Here is a 14,399-nt window from a genome sequence, read left to right as displayed (position 1 = left end):
GACCTGACGTTATCTCCAGGTAGCATCAGCACTGAGTTGAACTGCAGGACACCCAGCTGGTGTTGAAGAATCTCTTGGTGGTGTGGGAAAAACCATCATGTGTTGGAACTGGTGCACAATTGTCCTCAGTGACTGGACATGAAAGAGGCAGCAGAGGGGTCAGAAGGGCAGGCTCTGAATTCAGGCACACCCAGATCTGGATATGATCTGCTACACATAACAGCTATGGAATGGGATCTTATTTAACCTCTTTAAGCCTCAGCTTCTGCATCTGTTAAAATAAGAATGATAACAGTGCACCACTTAATGGAGGAGCTCTGGCAAGGATGAAATGAGTTACTGTGTAGGAAAGCACTGAGCACAGTCCTTGGCACAAAGAAACCTTCAATAAATAACAGCTGTTGTGTGGAAGGTGAGGAAGAAAGGTAACTAAGGATGACCCCCAAATCTCTGGCTTGATAATTTGGGGATCAGGGTAGGAAATGCCTCAGGAAGACAGGTTCTATGGGGGAGGAGAACACAAATCTATTTTGAGCTACATTGAGCATGATACGCCTGTAGAAGCTGTGGGGTGAGAGTTTCCAGCAAACAGTGGGACCTGAGAACTTGCAGTTTCTGGCCAATGATGATCGAATCTATGGCACACTAGTGAGGGCGGAGGACAGACACAACTACTTCACAGGCTACAAGGGAGGAGGAGCAGCCCAGGAGGAGTCAGGGAGCCATGAGGAGGGTGGACATGGGAAAAGGGAACTGTTTTACGTGTGGATAAACTATTAGGGAACAGGATCCACTTCTGTTTGGGAGCTGTGAGAATTCCTGGTTCATCAGTGGGGAAAAGGAGATGCCTCACCTCCAGGTATTTGCTAGCTAGGCGCAGGGTGCGATCCGTGATGTTAAATACATCCCTCCAGTTGAAGTTGGCCTCATCATTGGCCTGGCTCTCTCGAGGACCCCTATCCAGGAAGTTCAGCACGGCTTCTGCAGTGATACCTTCCTCACCAAGCTGACTATTCAAAAAGCCTTTCACTGTTGGGTTCTCCAGGGTGTCCTTGGGAGGAAGCAATACAGTCACAGTATTTAGAAATTCCACAGGATCTCTGGTCTTGTTTTCAGGCCATTTCCAATTTTTAATGAAAAGGGATACACATTAAGCTTCCCTAAAAATCTAGTGGGTTTTTTTCCATGATAAGGCATGCCTATCTATATCCCATTTCCCCTGAATACACAGGTCTCTATAGAAGGAAAATGTGAATGTTGGGGGTTGGGAAAGAAGGACAGGGAAAATGGTAATATAGGAAGCTTTCTTTTTTTTTTTTTTTTTTTAACGTTTTTTGTTGTTGTTGTTCTCTTTTAATTATCCCTGCTATATAAGACTCTGATCTCCTGGCTTTGCAAAACTGGAAATGACAGCAGACAACATACTCAACCACCTTTGCAGTTACAGAGCTGGCCGCTTGGGGAGATGTCCCTTTGAATCTGAGGCCCTCAAGTGAATTCAAAAAAGCAAGAAACTTCAGGAAGCCATTGATCAATTTTTAATTTCTCCCAGAATTCAAGAAACACTTCCCACCCAAAGTCAGTGACTCCACTTGGGGACAGCTCTCAGAACTAGTGCCTTTGGCCCCTGCTTATTATATTTTGATCCAACTCCAGATCAACCCTTTACTGAGAAAAGGAAATTTATGGAATTTTCTTGGCCCTTCTCTCCCCCTCCCCCTGCCATCCGTACTCTGATTGTGGCCATCCGCGTGCTCTTGTCAAAGAAGTACCAGATCTGGGGGCCTACTTCTTCCCAGGCTTTGACCAACTTCCTAAGGCGCTCCAGCTCTTCAAAAGTTGAGTTGGCCTAAAACCAGACAGAGACAGATAGAGACAAGAACAGGGAGGAAAAATGTGAGAGAGAACTTTTGATTGTACCTTCCCTGCTCCTGTCATAAACACGCAGTGTTTAGGAAAGGCTTTTCAAGGAAGTGTCTTTACTTCCTAGTCTACTGATATTTCCCAGAACAATCTGCTATTTCCTAGCATTCACACTGCCAGAATCTAGTTTCTTAATATCTCAGAGACACATGTAATACTGACGATGTCATTGTCCCAGAGCCTCATTAAAACTAGATCTGGACTCCCTGTAAGGAAATGCTCTTCTCCCTTCCTGCCTTTGTCTCTTCCGGGGAGCCAGGATTCAGAGAACTGTGAGCCCTTCCATTAGGGAAAAAATTCGGGCGCTGGGGAAGAAAACCTCATCGTAGGTTTTGTAGAGAAGGGAGGGCCCAGGCAGGGACAAGGGCACAAAGCATTCCAATGATGACTGTGGATGGGGGAGGAACCCTAGACTCCTCTAAGCAAAAAATAAACATAAGGCTCGCTACCAGGAGACTATGAGAGCTCAAGAAGGCGCGTGCTCCTGAGCTAGTGCTCTCTCTCTCTCTCTCTCTCTCGCTCTCGCTCTCGCTCTCATTCTTCTGGGAGGTCCAAGGTAAAAAGGACAAGACCAGCTGGGACCTTACATGCTGCAGTATTCTGCGTGTTGCCGGAGAATCTGGAGTAAAGAGGATTTTTCCCATCAGCAAAGGCTTTGCTGCCCTCCAGGCTATTTTGGTGAGAGGGTTTGACTCCAGGCTCTGGATCAGTGCATTACAAAAGGTCGCTGCCAGGAAAGAAGGGGCAGATTTTATAGAAACTCCCCGTTGTTCAGAGCTAAACATAGTCATTAGTGTGTTCAAATCACAGGTCTCATTCAACTCGATGCTGGGGGATTTGACAAATAACCTACATTAATAGGCTGTACCCCACCAATAACAAGCTCATCATTAGTAAGTAACAAAATGCCACAGTGCATCTCAATAAGGGCCTCATCAGAGAAACAAAGAATGGGGCTTGCCCTGTGGTTTATTCTGCTTTAGAAGGAGGCTCTGAAGCCTGCCTGGGATTACTGCCATTCTCACATGAAAGGGACAAGAGGCCAAACAAGGCCTCCCCTTGGAATCTCAGCTTTAGCCTCCATAATTTCCCTTCACATAGCTACTTAATTTCTTTGTCATGTGGGCTATCTTAGGGCCCAACTAATTTTGGTGCGTGCCTTGCTGCCTCTTTTCAGTTTTTAACTCAAAGGTCACCCAGTTGCATTTCTTCCCCACCCCACCTTCCTTTACCCCACAGAAGCCTCCCCCTCCCAAAATAATAAAAGGTAGGAAAGATGGCTTGCCAGGGACTTGCCATTTGGAATGTAACTCAGCACTGCACACACAGATTTTCACTGCACTGTGTTTGTAAAAACATCCCGCAGCCATGTTTACTTGCCAGGGCCCTTCTGACCTGAGATTTGCTTGCAACTCTGGATTGTCTCCTCATTTATCTTTCTTCCCTTCCTCTAGAACTTAACCCTAGTTCAATCAGATCAGTGGGAAATGTCCTCTCTGTTCCCCTTCCAAGTGGGTCTCAGTTCTTTCCGTGGCTCATATCCAGAATTCTTTAGGAGCACTGCCCATTTCCTACAAGGGGAAATGGACTTTCTGGGAGCAGAAGCCTCTCTGCCCAAGGCCCCTCAACAAGACCGACTTAACCCCAGGACTGGGTTTCCCTGGAAGTGTTAAACCATCAGCTTCACCAGCATGAGACGCCATTTTATATACATGACTCAGAAAACTTACTTGTTCTTTTGTCATAAGAATAGATAGGATCCTTCCTTGTGGAGTCAATCCCTAGGAAGGCCTTATAGTTATTGTCTTCATACCAGTTGAAGGAGAACACTCGAGAGCCTCCTCCCTCTGGGTAGCCACACAAGAGATCAGACAGGATGCTCATCAGCTGTGTGAAGGTCTCTGGACCGCCAGTCTGCATGAGAGACCTGGCCACCCACAGCAAGTCTTGAACACTCGGTCGATGGATGAACTAGGGCAAGGCAAAGGCTTCAGGTTATTTTAAGGCAGTTAGAATCATAATCACTGTGATTCCAGAGCTCCAAAGTATGGGGAGACCTCCACATATGCTTTGACTTCCACATTTAAAAGAAACCATGCATATTTTCAGCAATTCTTAATCCAGCTGTGAAATAAAAACCTATGCATCTACTCAGAGCCTAAAAGGAAACTAGAACGAGTCTTAAGGATAAACAAAGAGTGAATCTCAAAGTATTTTAATATCACTTCTTCCTTCTAGGTCCCTTTATCTGAATTCCTTGGGAATGTGTCCTTGGACAAATGGAGGGAGTATTTCTTTGTAAGCCAGTTCTTGGGTTCTGTTATCCCATCAGGATGGGAATACTGGGGAAAAAAGGGGAAATAAAATGATGGAGGGATGGCTCTGTCCTAGAAAAGATCACAGCAAATTTCTTTGGCCAAGTAATTTAGAATTTAGTTTCTTATATTTGGAAAATTATCTTCTTATTAGCTTAATTTTACCAAATGTGAGTTCTTCCATCTCCCTGAAATGTGTGGTTTGTAGTTTCTATGTATGTGTGTGTGTCTGTGTATGTTAAGACCCAAGCAAATATAGGACAGATGAAGTCTTCATTCTTGGAAGAACACTTTATTTATTTGTTTTTATTTTTTAAAAAAGATTTTATTTATTTATTGGAGAGAGAGACAGATAGCAAGAGAGAGCAGCAGCAGGGAGGAGAGGGAGAAGCAGGCTCCCCGAGGTAGGGTTCAAACCCAGGACCCTGGGATCTTGACCTGAGCCGAAAGCAGGTGCTTAACCGACTGAGCCACCCAGGTGCCCCTGGAAGAACACTTTAAATTCTGCACCAAACTAAGAAGAGGCTGGTGGTCTTCTCCTCTCCATATGAGTTCCCATGTCCCTTGCTGGACTCATCCTTTGAAGGTAGATCTGTAATGCTGAGAACTAAGTTGCGGGTTGCCAGAGTTGCCAGGGTCTCAGCACCCATATGTCATCTGGCTTTGCTTTAGGGGAATATGCAAAATAAAAACAGTGCTGCTTTTATTCCTCAAACACACTTATTATTAATTTTCAAAGGCACTCGGGAATTTAAAAAAGCCTTAGGATTCGGTCAGGTGAGACTGAAAACAGTTCCCCTACTTCAATAAGTGATGTTTACCTGTCATCCCTGTCTTTGTCCACATGCCAACACTTGCCCTCTGAAACTCAAGCACTGTGGAGGATCCACACTGTGAGTCATGCCTATAATCACAGTCTAGTCTTCAATAATAAACTTGGAATCTCAAATTGCTTCGACAACAGTAAGTCTCATGACAGTCTTGTAAGGGGTTATTATCATTATTATGTTGCTCATTTAAGCAAAGCACTTGGAGATGAAGGGGCTGTTCTGGGGTCAAATGGTCTAGTATCAGTTAATATAAACGGAGCCATCTGCTACAACCTAGTTCACAATGCTTACACTTGCTATCTAGACAGGCAAGAAACTTTCTGGAACTCCCACACAGACTGAGGAGTGTTGATATGATTTGGGGACTTTTTTTCACATTCTCTATCATTTTCAGCCCCATTATACTGATAAGAAGTTTTTAAATGCTCATGAAGAAAAGAATGTTAAATAGAGACTCCCACTAGAGCAGGTGGCCATCAGTACAATGGGCCCTTCTCTAACTTTCGCTGCACAGCAGCACTCACACTCTGCCCCAGGTTGAACTTAGTTTTATGAACACAGATCCACAATGCAATTTTCCAGGTTGGCTAAGCCAAGTCAGCTGAGAATACTGGAGGGGAAAATGGGGAAAATTATGCTTCACCTTTTGCCTCCCTTTCATAATACACATCACACTTGAAGGTAATTGTTTATTTCACATTGCTCTTCCCCATTAGATTGTTTCAGTAGGGTAGTGACCATACCTGTCTCTTCATCATTATGCCCCCAGTAGGGTAGTGACCATACCTGTCTCTTCATCATTATGCCCCCAACACCTCTCATCTATTGAGTGGAGAATCAATTTCTATACAGGTAAAGGCTTGTCCAACCAGATGTTAACAGAAACATGCACATCTTTCACAAAACAACACAAAAATGTCAATTTTTTTTTTTTTGGTGTTGGAATGAGTCAATATATTTAAGACACTTTAAAATAATGTCTGTAAGCACTTTGTAAGTATACGCTATTGCTATTAGCAGTATAGATTTAGGTGGATTGTAAGAGCATAATAGGATGGACCACATCAATACTGGAAGGACTTAGATTCAGTGTAAGTCCACTGATAACCTGCCACACAAGACATGGTGGCATTTCTTCCTAGGTGTGAAATCAGAAAGATGGTTCCCTATCTTTTGCCTCCAACCTAGAAGCACAGATAATTTAGGAACTGAACAGATGCTTTGTAACTGCTAAATAGAAAGTTCAAATGTATTTCTCCTTGAACAGGTCTGAGGTACAATTAAATTGTTTGATATAGCTAAGTGTGGTAAAATGGTGGAAAGATATAATAACATTATCATTAGTATCATTAGGCTGCTTACCTCTTGAATTCTTGGTGACATATCAGAAAATATTCTTCCCCAGGATCTCAGATTGATACCTTGAGAACTGCGGTCTAGGAGTGTGGGAAGCTATAATTGATAGGAAAAAAATATAAAATATATATGTGTGTATATACATACATGTATAAGTTATACATGTACACATGGGTGCTATCTGATCTCCTGTATGCTTGAAAAACATTCCCTCCCTTTTTTTCCTGATCACAGGACCTCTTCTGCTAGATTACTTTAAAAAACAAACTTGTTTTGGGGCACCTGAGTGGCTCAGTTGTTAAGCGTCTGCCTTCAGCTCAGGTCATGATCCCAGGGTCCTGGGATCGAGCCCCACATCGAGCCCTGCATCGAGCCCCGCATCCGGCTCCCTGCTCGGCTGGGGGCCTGCCTCTCCCTCTCCCCCTGCTTATGTTCCCTCTATCACTGTCTCTCTCTCTCTGTCAAATAAATAAATAAAATCTTAAAAAACAAACAAACTTGTTTTATCTAATTGAGAAAATCAAAGGCTCTTATTCCAAGTCTGATTCCAGGCTCAGCTCCGGCTGAGCTAGTCAATCACAAATAGTTTCCCAGTGACATTAAATATGCCAAAGTGATTCTGATTGCTGCTTTAGCAACACCAAACAAGCCTCCTGGAGGAAGGAAACCAACATAGCTGCTGGACTGTAAAGGAAGGCTGTGTGCTGATGTGCCCATCTGAGCACCTTGGGCTCTGCGGACACACTCAGGCTTCCTCACTGTTCACATCTCTGCTCCCTTTGAGGCTTCTCAGGTAGGTTGTGGCTCTTCCTCTGTTCAACACTACTTTCTTATATGGAAGCTTTGGCTAGTTATATCATCTTTCTTTCAAAGCTGCTGCTGGCAGGTTTGAAGAGAAGTTTTCTTGCAGATTACTCAGTTGACAGCAGTGTTCTGGTGACCCCAGGCCCATGAGACAACACAAAACTATTCAAGCACTTTCCACCCACACAGGCAACGTGGAAGCCCACAAGTTTGCTGGCTGCAAACCTGAGCCCAATTGAACAACTTGTTTTCCGGAAACCAAGTTCAAGTCCTGAATGAATTACTTCATTCTTGATAGTTTCAAAACTGATTGACTCACTGATCCTGTGTCTTTTAGGAATGAATTCTAAGTTTTAAGATGGTGGTTTTCAAACTCAAGTGGGCATCTTGAGCATGTCTGCAGGGGCTCTGCATTTTTCACAAGATAGATGTGTAATTCTGACTCAAGGATCTGTGGACCACAAGCCACAAGCCTCAGCTTTTTATTTGCCAGGGTGGTTCTCCTAAATGATGGGTGGGCTGACCCAGCTGCAGCCCAGCTGAGAAGCAGGTGGAGTTAGGTTTTGAGCAGCCCTGCCTCCCATTTCTAGCAGTGGTCCTGCCCTCCCTTCTCGCTGCTCTAGGGGCAGGGGCCCTCATAGTCTCTCTGGCCCTGATACTGAAGAATGAATACAGGAACACTCATGGAACATCAGCATTTCTGGTTCATTTCCTAACTGTAAAACGAAAGGCTTTGTTATGAGGGCTTCAAAGCAGACAGGAGAACAATTTACCAGAAGAAGTAGCAGCAAAACCACCCTTGCAACTACACCACTGAGAAGCATCTTCTCTCCTTAACCTTTACACTGGGCCTAGACATTGGTCTTGCCAGGACTTCTTTTCAAACTCCTTGAAAATAGTTTCAGGGAACGCTGGGCAAAGAACTTTAATTCCTGCTTTAATTCCATGAGAGGGTGGGGCTGAGAACAGTAGGTAGGGAGGAAGCCAGCAGGTAAAAATGTGTGCCAGTGGCAAGTTATCACCAACTCCTGTGATTCACCTCCTCACTACTCCAATAAGATCTATTAGAGATGAAAGGAGATCTAAGAGATACACCAATAAAATGCCATGTGTGGACTTTATTTTGATCTGAACAAATCAGCTGTAACAATCAGAGGAAAGTGAACATGATTGGGTATTAGATAATATTAAGGAATTATTGTTAATTTTGTTGGGTGTGATGGTAGAATTGTGGTTTTGTTAAAACAAGTAAGTTTCCATGTGTTAGAGATATATAGGGAAGTATGTAAGGGTGAAAGAATATGTTGTCTGTGATTTGCTTTATTTTTTTTTTTTTTTTTTTAAAGATTTTATTTATTTATTTGAGAGAGAGAGAATGAGAGACAGAGAGCATGAGAGGGAGGAGGGTCAGAGGGAGAAGCAGACTCCCTGCCGAGCAGGGAGCCCGATGCGGGACTCGATCCTGGGACTCCAGGATCATGACCTGAGCCGAAGGCAGTCGCTTAACCAACTGAGCCACCCAGGCGCCCGTCTGTGATTTGCTTTAAAAGATATCAGGGAAAAAAAGTGAGGAGCAAATTAAACAATAATGGCCAAATGTTGAAAACAGCTGAAGCTGTGTGATGGATTCATTGGAGTTCATTATGTTATTCTCTTTTATACTTATTTTTGTAATAGAAAGATTTAAAAATTTTAAAAAAAGGCTTTTTGCATGCAACAATAAATAAATAGCTGAATGAATGAATACTAAATAAATACTCTCTCCTCTCTTTTTTCTCTTCCTCACTAGGACTGCCTTGCTCACACTCTCCTTGCCTCTCTCCCAGAACATTTTCATCAGAATAGCATTCTTGCTGGCCCCTTGTCTCTAGATTCCTCCATTCCAATGCACTCCTCACACTGTAGCCTGAGTTACCTAACAGATCAATCTAACCATGTCATCTCTCCTGCTCAAAGATCTTACATGGCTCCCTACTGCCTCCAGAAGAGAAGGTCAATACCAGCGCTGGACACACATGGCTCCCCCTCTAACCTCTCTTGCTTCTCTTCCATCAGGCTGGACTTCTTTCTACATTTCTTAATATATATATCTAATTTTGCTAATGGTGATAATGCCTGGCTAAAAAACTACATTTCCCAGCCTCCACTGTACCTGGGATGGTCATGTGACAAAATCTTGACCAATAAGATACCAGGAGAAGTCACACAGTGGGGATTTTGGGGAAGACCTATTAAAGGAGGACCCTGGCCTGCCTGGAACATTGATGTGCTGGGGGAGGTAGAGTGACATCTTAGGATCACCAGATGACAAGCACATGCTAAGGATGAGTGATGGAAAAGAAGAGGAGCCTGGGTTCTTGAGAAAATTTGTGGAGCCTCCACACCACTCCTGAATGACCCACCATAGGACTCTGCTTTGGGAGGAATATGAAAGCCACTGTTTTTCAGCATTCTGTTGCAGCCAATTGTAGTTTCTAAATGACATAATTACACATTTGACAAATATGTAGACTGTCCGCTGTGTGCCATTGGCTGGGGGATATAGCAATGATCAAAACAAAATCCTCCTTTTATGAAGTTTACCTTCAAGAATCTCACTGATGTATCTTCAGCTTTCCCTTCACTATTATCACATATATGTGCTCAAGATCCTCCCATGTGAAAGAAAGAACTACTTCTGATGCTTTGTTCCCCTGTAGCTAGTCTAACTGCCTTCCTCCAACCTTTATTCCCACACTTCTTGAAAGAGCAGTCCATGTGCAGTGACTTCAGTTTCTCTCCAACACTCCTGTCTTCCAACCTCACCACCCAACGAAGACACTTTAACATTCTAGTTAAATCCCTAGTTTCCTCCTAGTTTTTAAGTCTAATGGATACTTTTGGTTCTTGTCTTTTCAGACCTCTCTGCTTCTCTCAACACTTCTGATCATGTCCTTTTCACCCCTCGATGTCTGTGACACTGCTCTTGTCTGGTTTGCTCTGATCCTTCTCTGCTTTTCCCATGAGCTCCTCTGCTTCCACCTTCTCCTTCAGTGCTGAGGTTCCTAAGGGGCTCCGTGGCCTTGCTCCTCTCACTCCGCATACTCTCCCTGGATAGTCTCATTCTCTTTATCATTTAATCTGCTACCTTTTTGTTGGTGGCTTCTAAATCTGTACCTCTAACCCCCAGCCATCTGCTGGAGCTTTGCCCAGATCCAACTCATCCTAAACTGATCACATCGCCTTTCCCAAACCACTTTCTGCTCCTGTGCACACATCTTCAGCTGGTGGCACCACCTTCTCCCCTGTCACCAAAGCTAAAAGCCTGAAAGTCATCACTGATTCTTCCCCATCCCCATCCCATTGTCAAAATCCCTAGCCGGGAGACCTAGGAACTGGTACTGGGTCTGAGTGTGGGGCAGGATGAGCCCCCTCTTTGCAAAGAGGGTAGCCAAGGGGTATCTGGAAAACTGGAGGAAGCTGGAATCAGGACTGGAGTCCTAAGAGCTATGCAGAGAAAAAATCACCAGGTCCTACATAATGGGAAGGGACCTAAGAGGGGCTAAAAACCCAGTGCATGGGAAATAAAGAACTGTCACATTCATGTGTCCAAAGAGATTGGACATGAGTTAGTCAATAGCTCCACTTGCTTTTAATTACTTCCCCTTCTTTGTGAGTTTGTTGTCTGTTTTCTTCACATGGCTGTGGGCTGGAGATGATCTGTGGCTGTATTTTGCCTAAGTGGGTGTCTTCTCTCTATCACCTTTCCTTTACTTCCATAGGTTCTAGGCACATTCTGGTCTTAAAACTCCATCCTGCATCAAATTCCACACACTGAAAAGCACCTGTGTCTCTGTCATATCTATATGTATCTATATCCACATATCAATATAGATAGATTTCTATGCATTTTTAAGGGCTCCTAATTTTGCTTTTGAAATTATTTGGCTTTGAGTAACTCATTTAATGAATGATCTGATTTCTCAGCAATCATTGCAAATACTTAGGAATGTTTGCAAAGTGGGAAAACCTGAACTATAAACTAGTTTTTTGAATTTCAAATTTTATGAACATGAAATTTAACAATAAAGTTGAATAATATTACCTTCCTTAAACATTCAATGTAATGCTTATTGATTTTGGTTTTAAAGATTTTCTTTGTATTTCAGAGCCATGATTTTTTTATTTTCAGGTCTCAAACATTCTTGTAGGCCTCTGCAAAGCAACTACACCCATTACTTTAGAGCCAAATAAATAAAACGGCCAACTCACCCCATTCCACTTCATCCTCACCATCACCCCTAGTGGCCAGAGTCAACTCATCTGAAACCACCTCAGCTTCTCCAGAAAGCCTTCCTTCCCTCACTCCATGCTCCTCCGGCCTTCCTTCCCCATGAGTTAGGTGCTCCTTCTAGCTGCTACTAGAATTCTCAGTGCATCCATTTATCACTTTTATATTGGTTTGCTATTATTTTTAATGTATCTGTCTCTCCACTATACTGTAAACTCAGTAAGCATAAAAATAGGCTTTATTTTTATTTTTTTTTAAATATCTTCAGGGCATGGTACACAGTAGATGCTCAAGAAATATTTTATATTAATTAATGAGTAAATTAACTAAAATCTAGTAGCAAAAAGACAGAGCCTATTGAGGTTTTAGGTTTCATGAGGTATGTCTCTATAGATATGATGGTGACTTATAGGAAGGGAGTGGTCAGTTCCACCCGGGGAAGGAGAAGGTAACACTTGAGCTGATGTTTGAAAGAAGAAAAGGTGATGATCCTGAGGGTGAGGGCAGTGTTTGTGGCTGGAACGGGAGGGCCAGGAATTCCAGGTGGGAGAGGAATGTGAAGAGAGAGTGACTAGAGAGAGCCAGATAAGAACAAGACCAGGAATCTGGGGGAGAGGGAATAGGAGAAACAACAGCTTGAGATGCATTTTTGGGTCAAGTTAACATTTTCTTTTTTGATCTTAATAATTTAATGATATTCGTTATTCAAATGTTTACTGAGCTCTAGCTATGTGCTTGGTACCATAGTTGCAATTCTTTTCCTGGCTCTTTCCAGTGGCGATAGTAAATGATGAGGGTCTTGGATTCACATCTCTGTTACCACTTACATCTCAGAACAGTGCCTGGCCCCCCTAGGGAGCCCTCCATACATATCTGGCCACCAACTATCTGACTGATGTTGCCATAAATTATGAAATAACTTTCCCAGGGCTCTCCTCTTCCTTTGGTTCCCTCCCCCATTATCTATTCAAATTCACATGGATTGCTCCTGCCAAAAGAACCGGAAGAGACTATAAGTTTATTTGAATGGAAATGTAAAAACATTTCTGGAAAAAAAGGTCATAGACGAAAATGGCAAGTATCATCTCTCTCTCTCTCTCTCTCTCTCTCACACCACACACACACATACCAGTACTTCCTATGCCAACAAATTCTCTTGATGTCCCAAATAACAAGTAACCCTTCCATGTCACAACTGGGTTCAGCACTGTCAACCCAATTTCAAGGTCTGATTAGGCCTCCGAAGAAAGACTGGATATATAAATAGGGCTATGGAAAGGGTATGTCTCTATCATTTCCCATCAGCTATGGTTGGTCTTTGGGGATGGGGGGATCCCTGGGCCTTGATCTACACTCAAAGAAATGGACAGAAGACTGTAGCTGGCAGTCAAGAAGATTCTGACTATACTAGGTCTCTGTTTGGGTTCTCAAGGGACAAGAAATATGTCTGTCCTATGGGACTATGTAATATGTTTTTCTTAGGGCAGAATAAAGCATATTAGCTACTTAAAAAATCTTGTTTGAGCAATATTTGCTGATGCTTTAGACCCAATAGATTAATCAAACAGGTGCCACTCTGTCAGCACACAAAAGAATGTTTTGTGAGTTGAAATTTTTGTGTTTTACTTTCTCTGATTCAAGAAGACCATCTAGAAAACAGTATTATTTCTAAGCTGAGGATCTACCTAACACAAGGGTAAATAGGTAGCCTCTGGTTAAAAGTGTGTTTACATGGATGACATGGCTTTTGGGAACTGGTAGAAGGATGAACTGCTGTCTTAAAAGCATCCAGACTGAGGTGAACAGCAGACGAAGCAGTGGACAGACAGTACAGGCTTGCTGTATTCAGTCCTGGTATGCTGTTACAGGAAATCCAGATTTATCCAGGGGGGAAGTTGTTGCTAGGCAACTGGGAGAATGTGGATTTGAAGTATGTTTGTTGTAACCTGACAGTTGTTAAGCATCAGATGAAAAGAGAGGAAGCCGGCTTCAGTGGTGAGGGGGCAACCAGGAGGGGACACGCTGAGTACCAGGAAATGCGTCATGAGGGGAGAATTCAGACTAAATCACTCGGGGTTGGGGGAAATGCCAAATTGTCTCTACCAGGAGAGGTCACAGAGACGTGCTGTCTCCCAGGACTGAAGGGGACAGAGCGTCTGGATGAGAGGGTGGGCTCTGGAGTATGTGAAAAGACAAGTGATGGGACTTTCTTTGGCTCAAAAGAAACTAGGCCTTTTTTTTTCTCTGCTGTGACTTCAGTCCTGATATTTGTGGTTGATGAAAGCAGAACAGAGTTTGGAATCTAGGGGCAGTCAAAAGGTCAATGCATGAGACAGACCTCTAGCTAGTCTGAGGGGTCTGAGAAAGAAGAACGTCCCACCTAAGTGTTTGAGAAGAACATTTCCAGGAGTGTAGCAATGACAAGGGAACAATGGGGCCTCGGCAAAGTGGCTGCATTCTTGCTTTGGTAAGAGCAAAAATGCTTTTTGTTTCCAAATGTTTTTCCATCTCTTCTCTAATGTAAATTTCTGCTATCATCTTCTGAGACATGTAACATAGATCTTGTTAACTTGATTTTACAGATGGGGAGTGTAGGAAGTGTAGCAAGTAAGCAAGGGTCACTTAAATGACAGCAAGTTAGGGGCCAACCCAGAGCCAGAACCCAGGGTCCTGACCACCAGATCTCTGTGGGCTCCAGTGGCTGCCCAGCCTCTGGTCCTCTCACCATTGGGTCCCACGCTCACGGGGAGAAGCTGATTATTTCCTAAGTAGAGTTAAGGAAGAATCTGTGGCTATACTAAGTGAGACACTTTAGGAAAGGGCATGTATTAATGGTAGGTAGGAAAGAAATTTTAATGCAAAAGTTCTTAACCAGGGCCTGGCTTCAGAGGCTCCATGAGC

At 43.3% G+C, this 14,399-nt stretch overlaps 1 protein-coding gene across 1 annotated transcript in view; it reads right to left on the bottom strand.

Annotated features, from left to right (window-relative positions):
- The window catches only part of ABCA4 (ATP binding cassette subfamily A member 4), a 133,719-nt gene that overhangs the window by 93,666 nt on the left and 25,654 nt on the right, over positions 1-14,399 (bottom strand). Inside the window, exons 7-11 of the mRNA XM_036094473.2 lie at positions 6,431-6,520; positions 3,654-3,894; positions 2,511-2,650; positions 1,733-1,849; positions 854-1,051 (exon numbers count right to left, since the gene is read on the bottom strand). Coding sequence (XP_035950366.1) covers positions 854-1,051; positions 1,733-1,849; positions 2,511-2,650; positions 3,654-3,894; positions 6,431-6,520 — 786 coding nt within the window. The remainder of the gene's footprint in view (positions 1-853; positions 1,052-1,732; positions 1,850-2,510; positions 2,651-3,653; positions 3,895-6,430; positions 6,521-14,399) is intronic.

This window comes from Halichoerus grypus, chromosome 5 (assembly GCF_964656455.1).
Source record: "Halichoerus grypus chromosome 5, mHalGry1.hap1.1, whole genome shotgun sequence".
Taxonomy (NCBI): Eukaryota; Metazoa; Chordata; class Mammalia; order Carnivora; family Phocidae; genus Halichoerus; species Halichoerus grypus.
The sequence above is the reverse complement of the archived record's forward strand: the minus strand, read 5'-3'. Positions and strand labels throughout refer to the sequence as shown.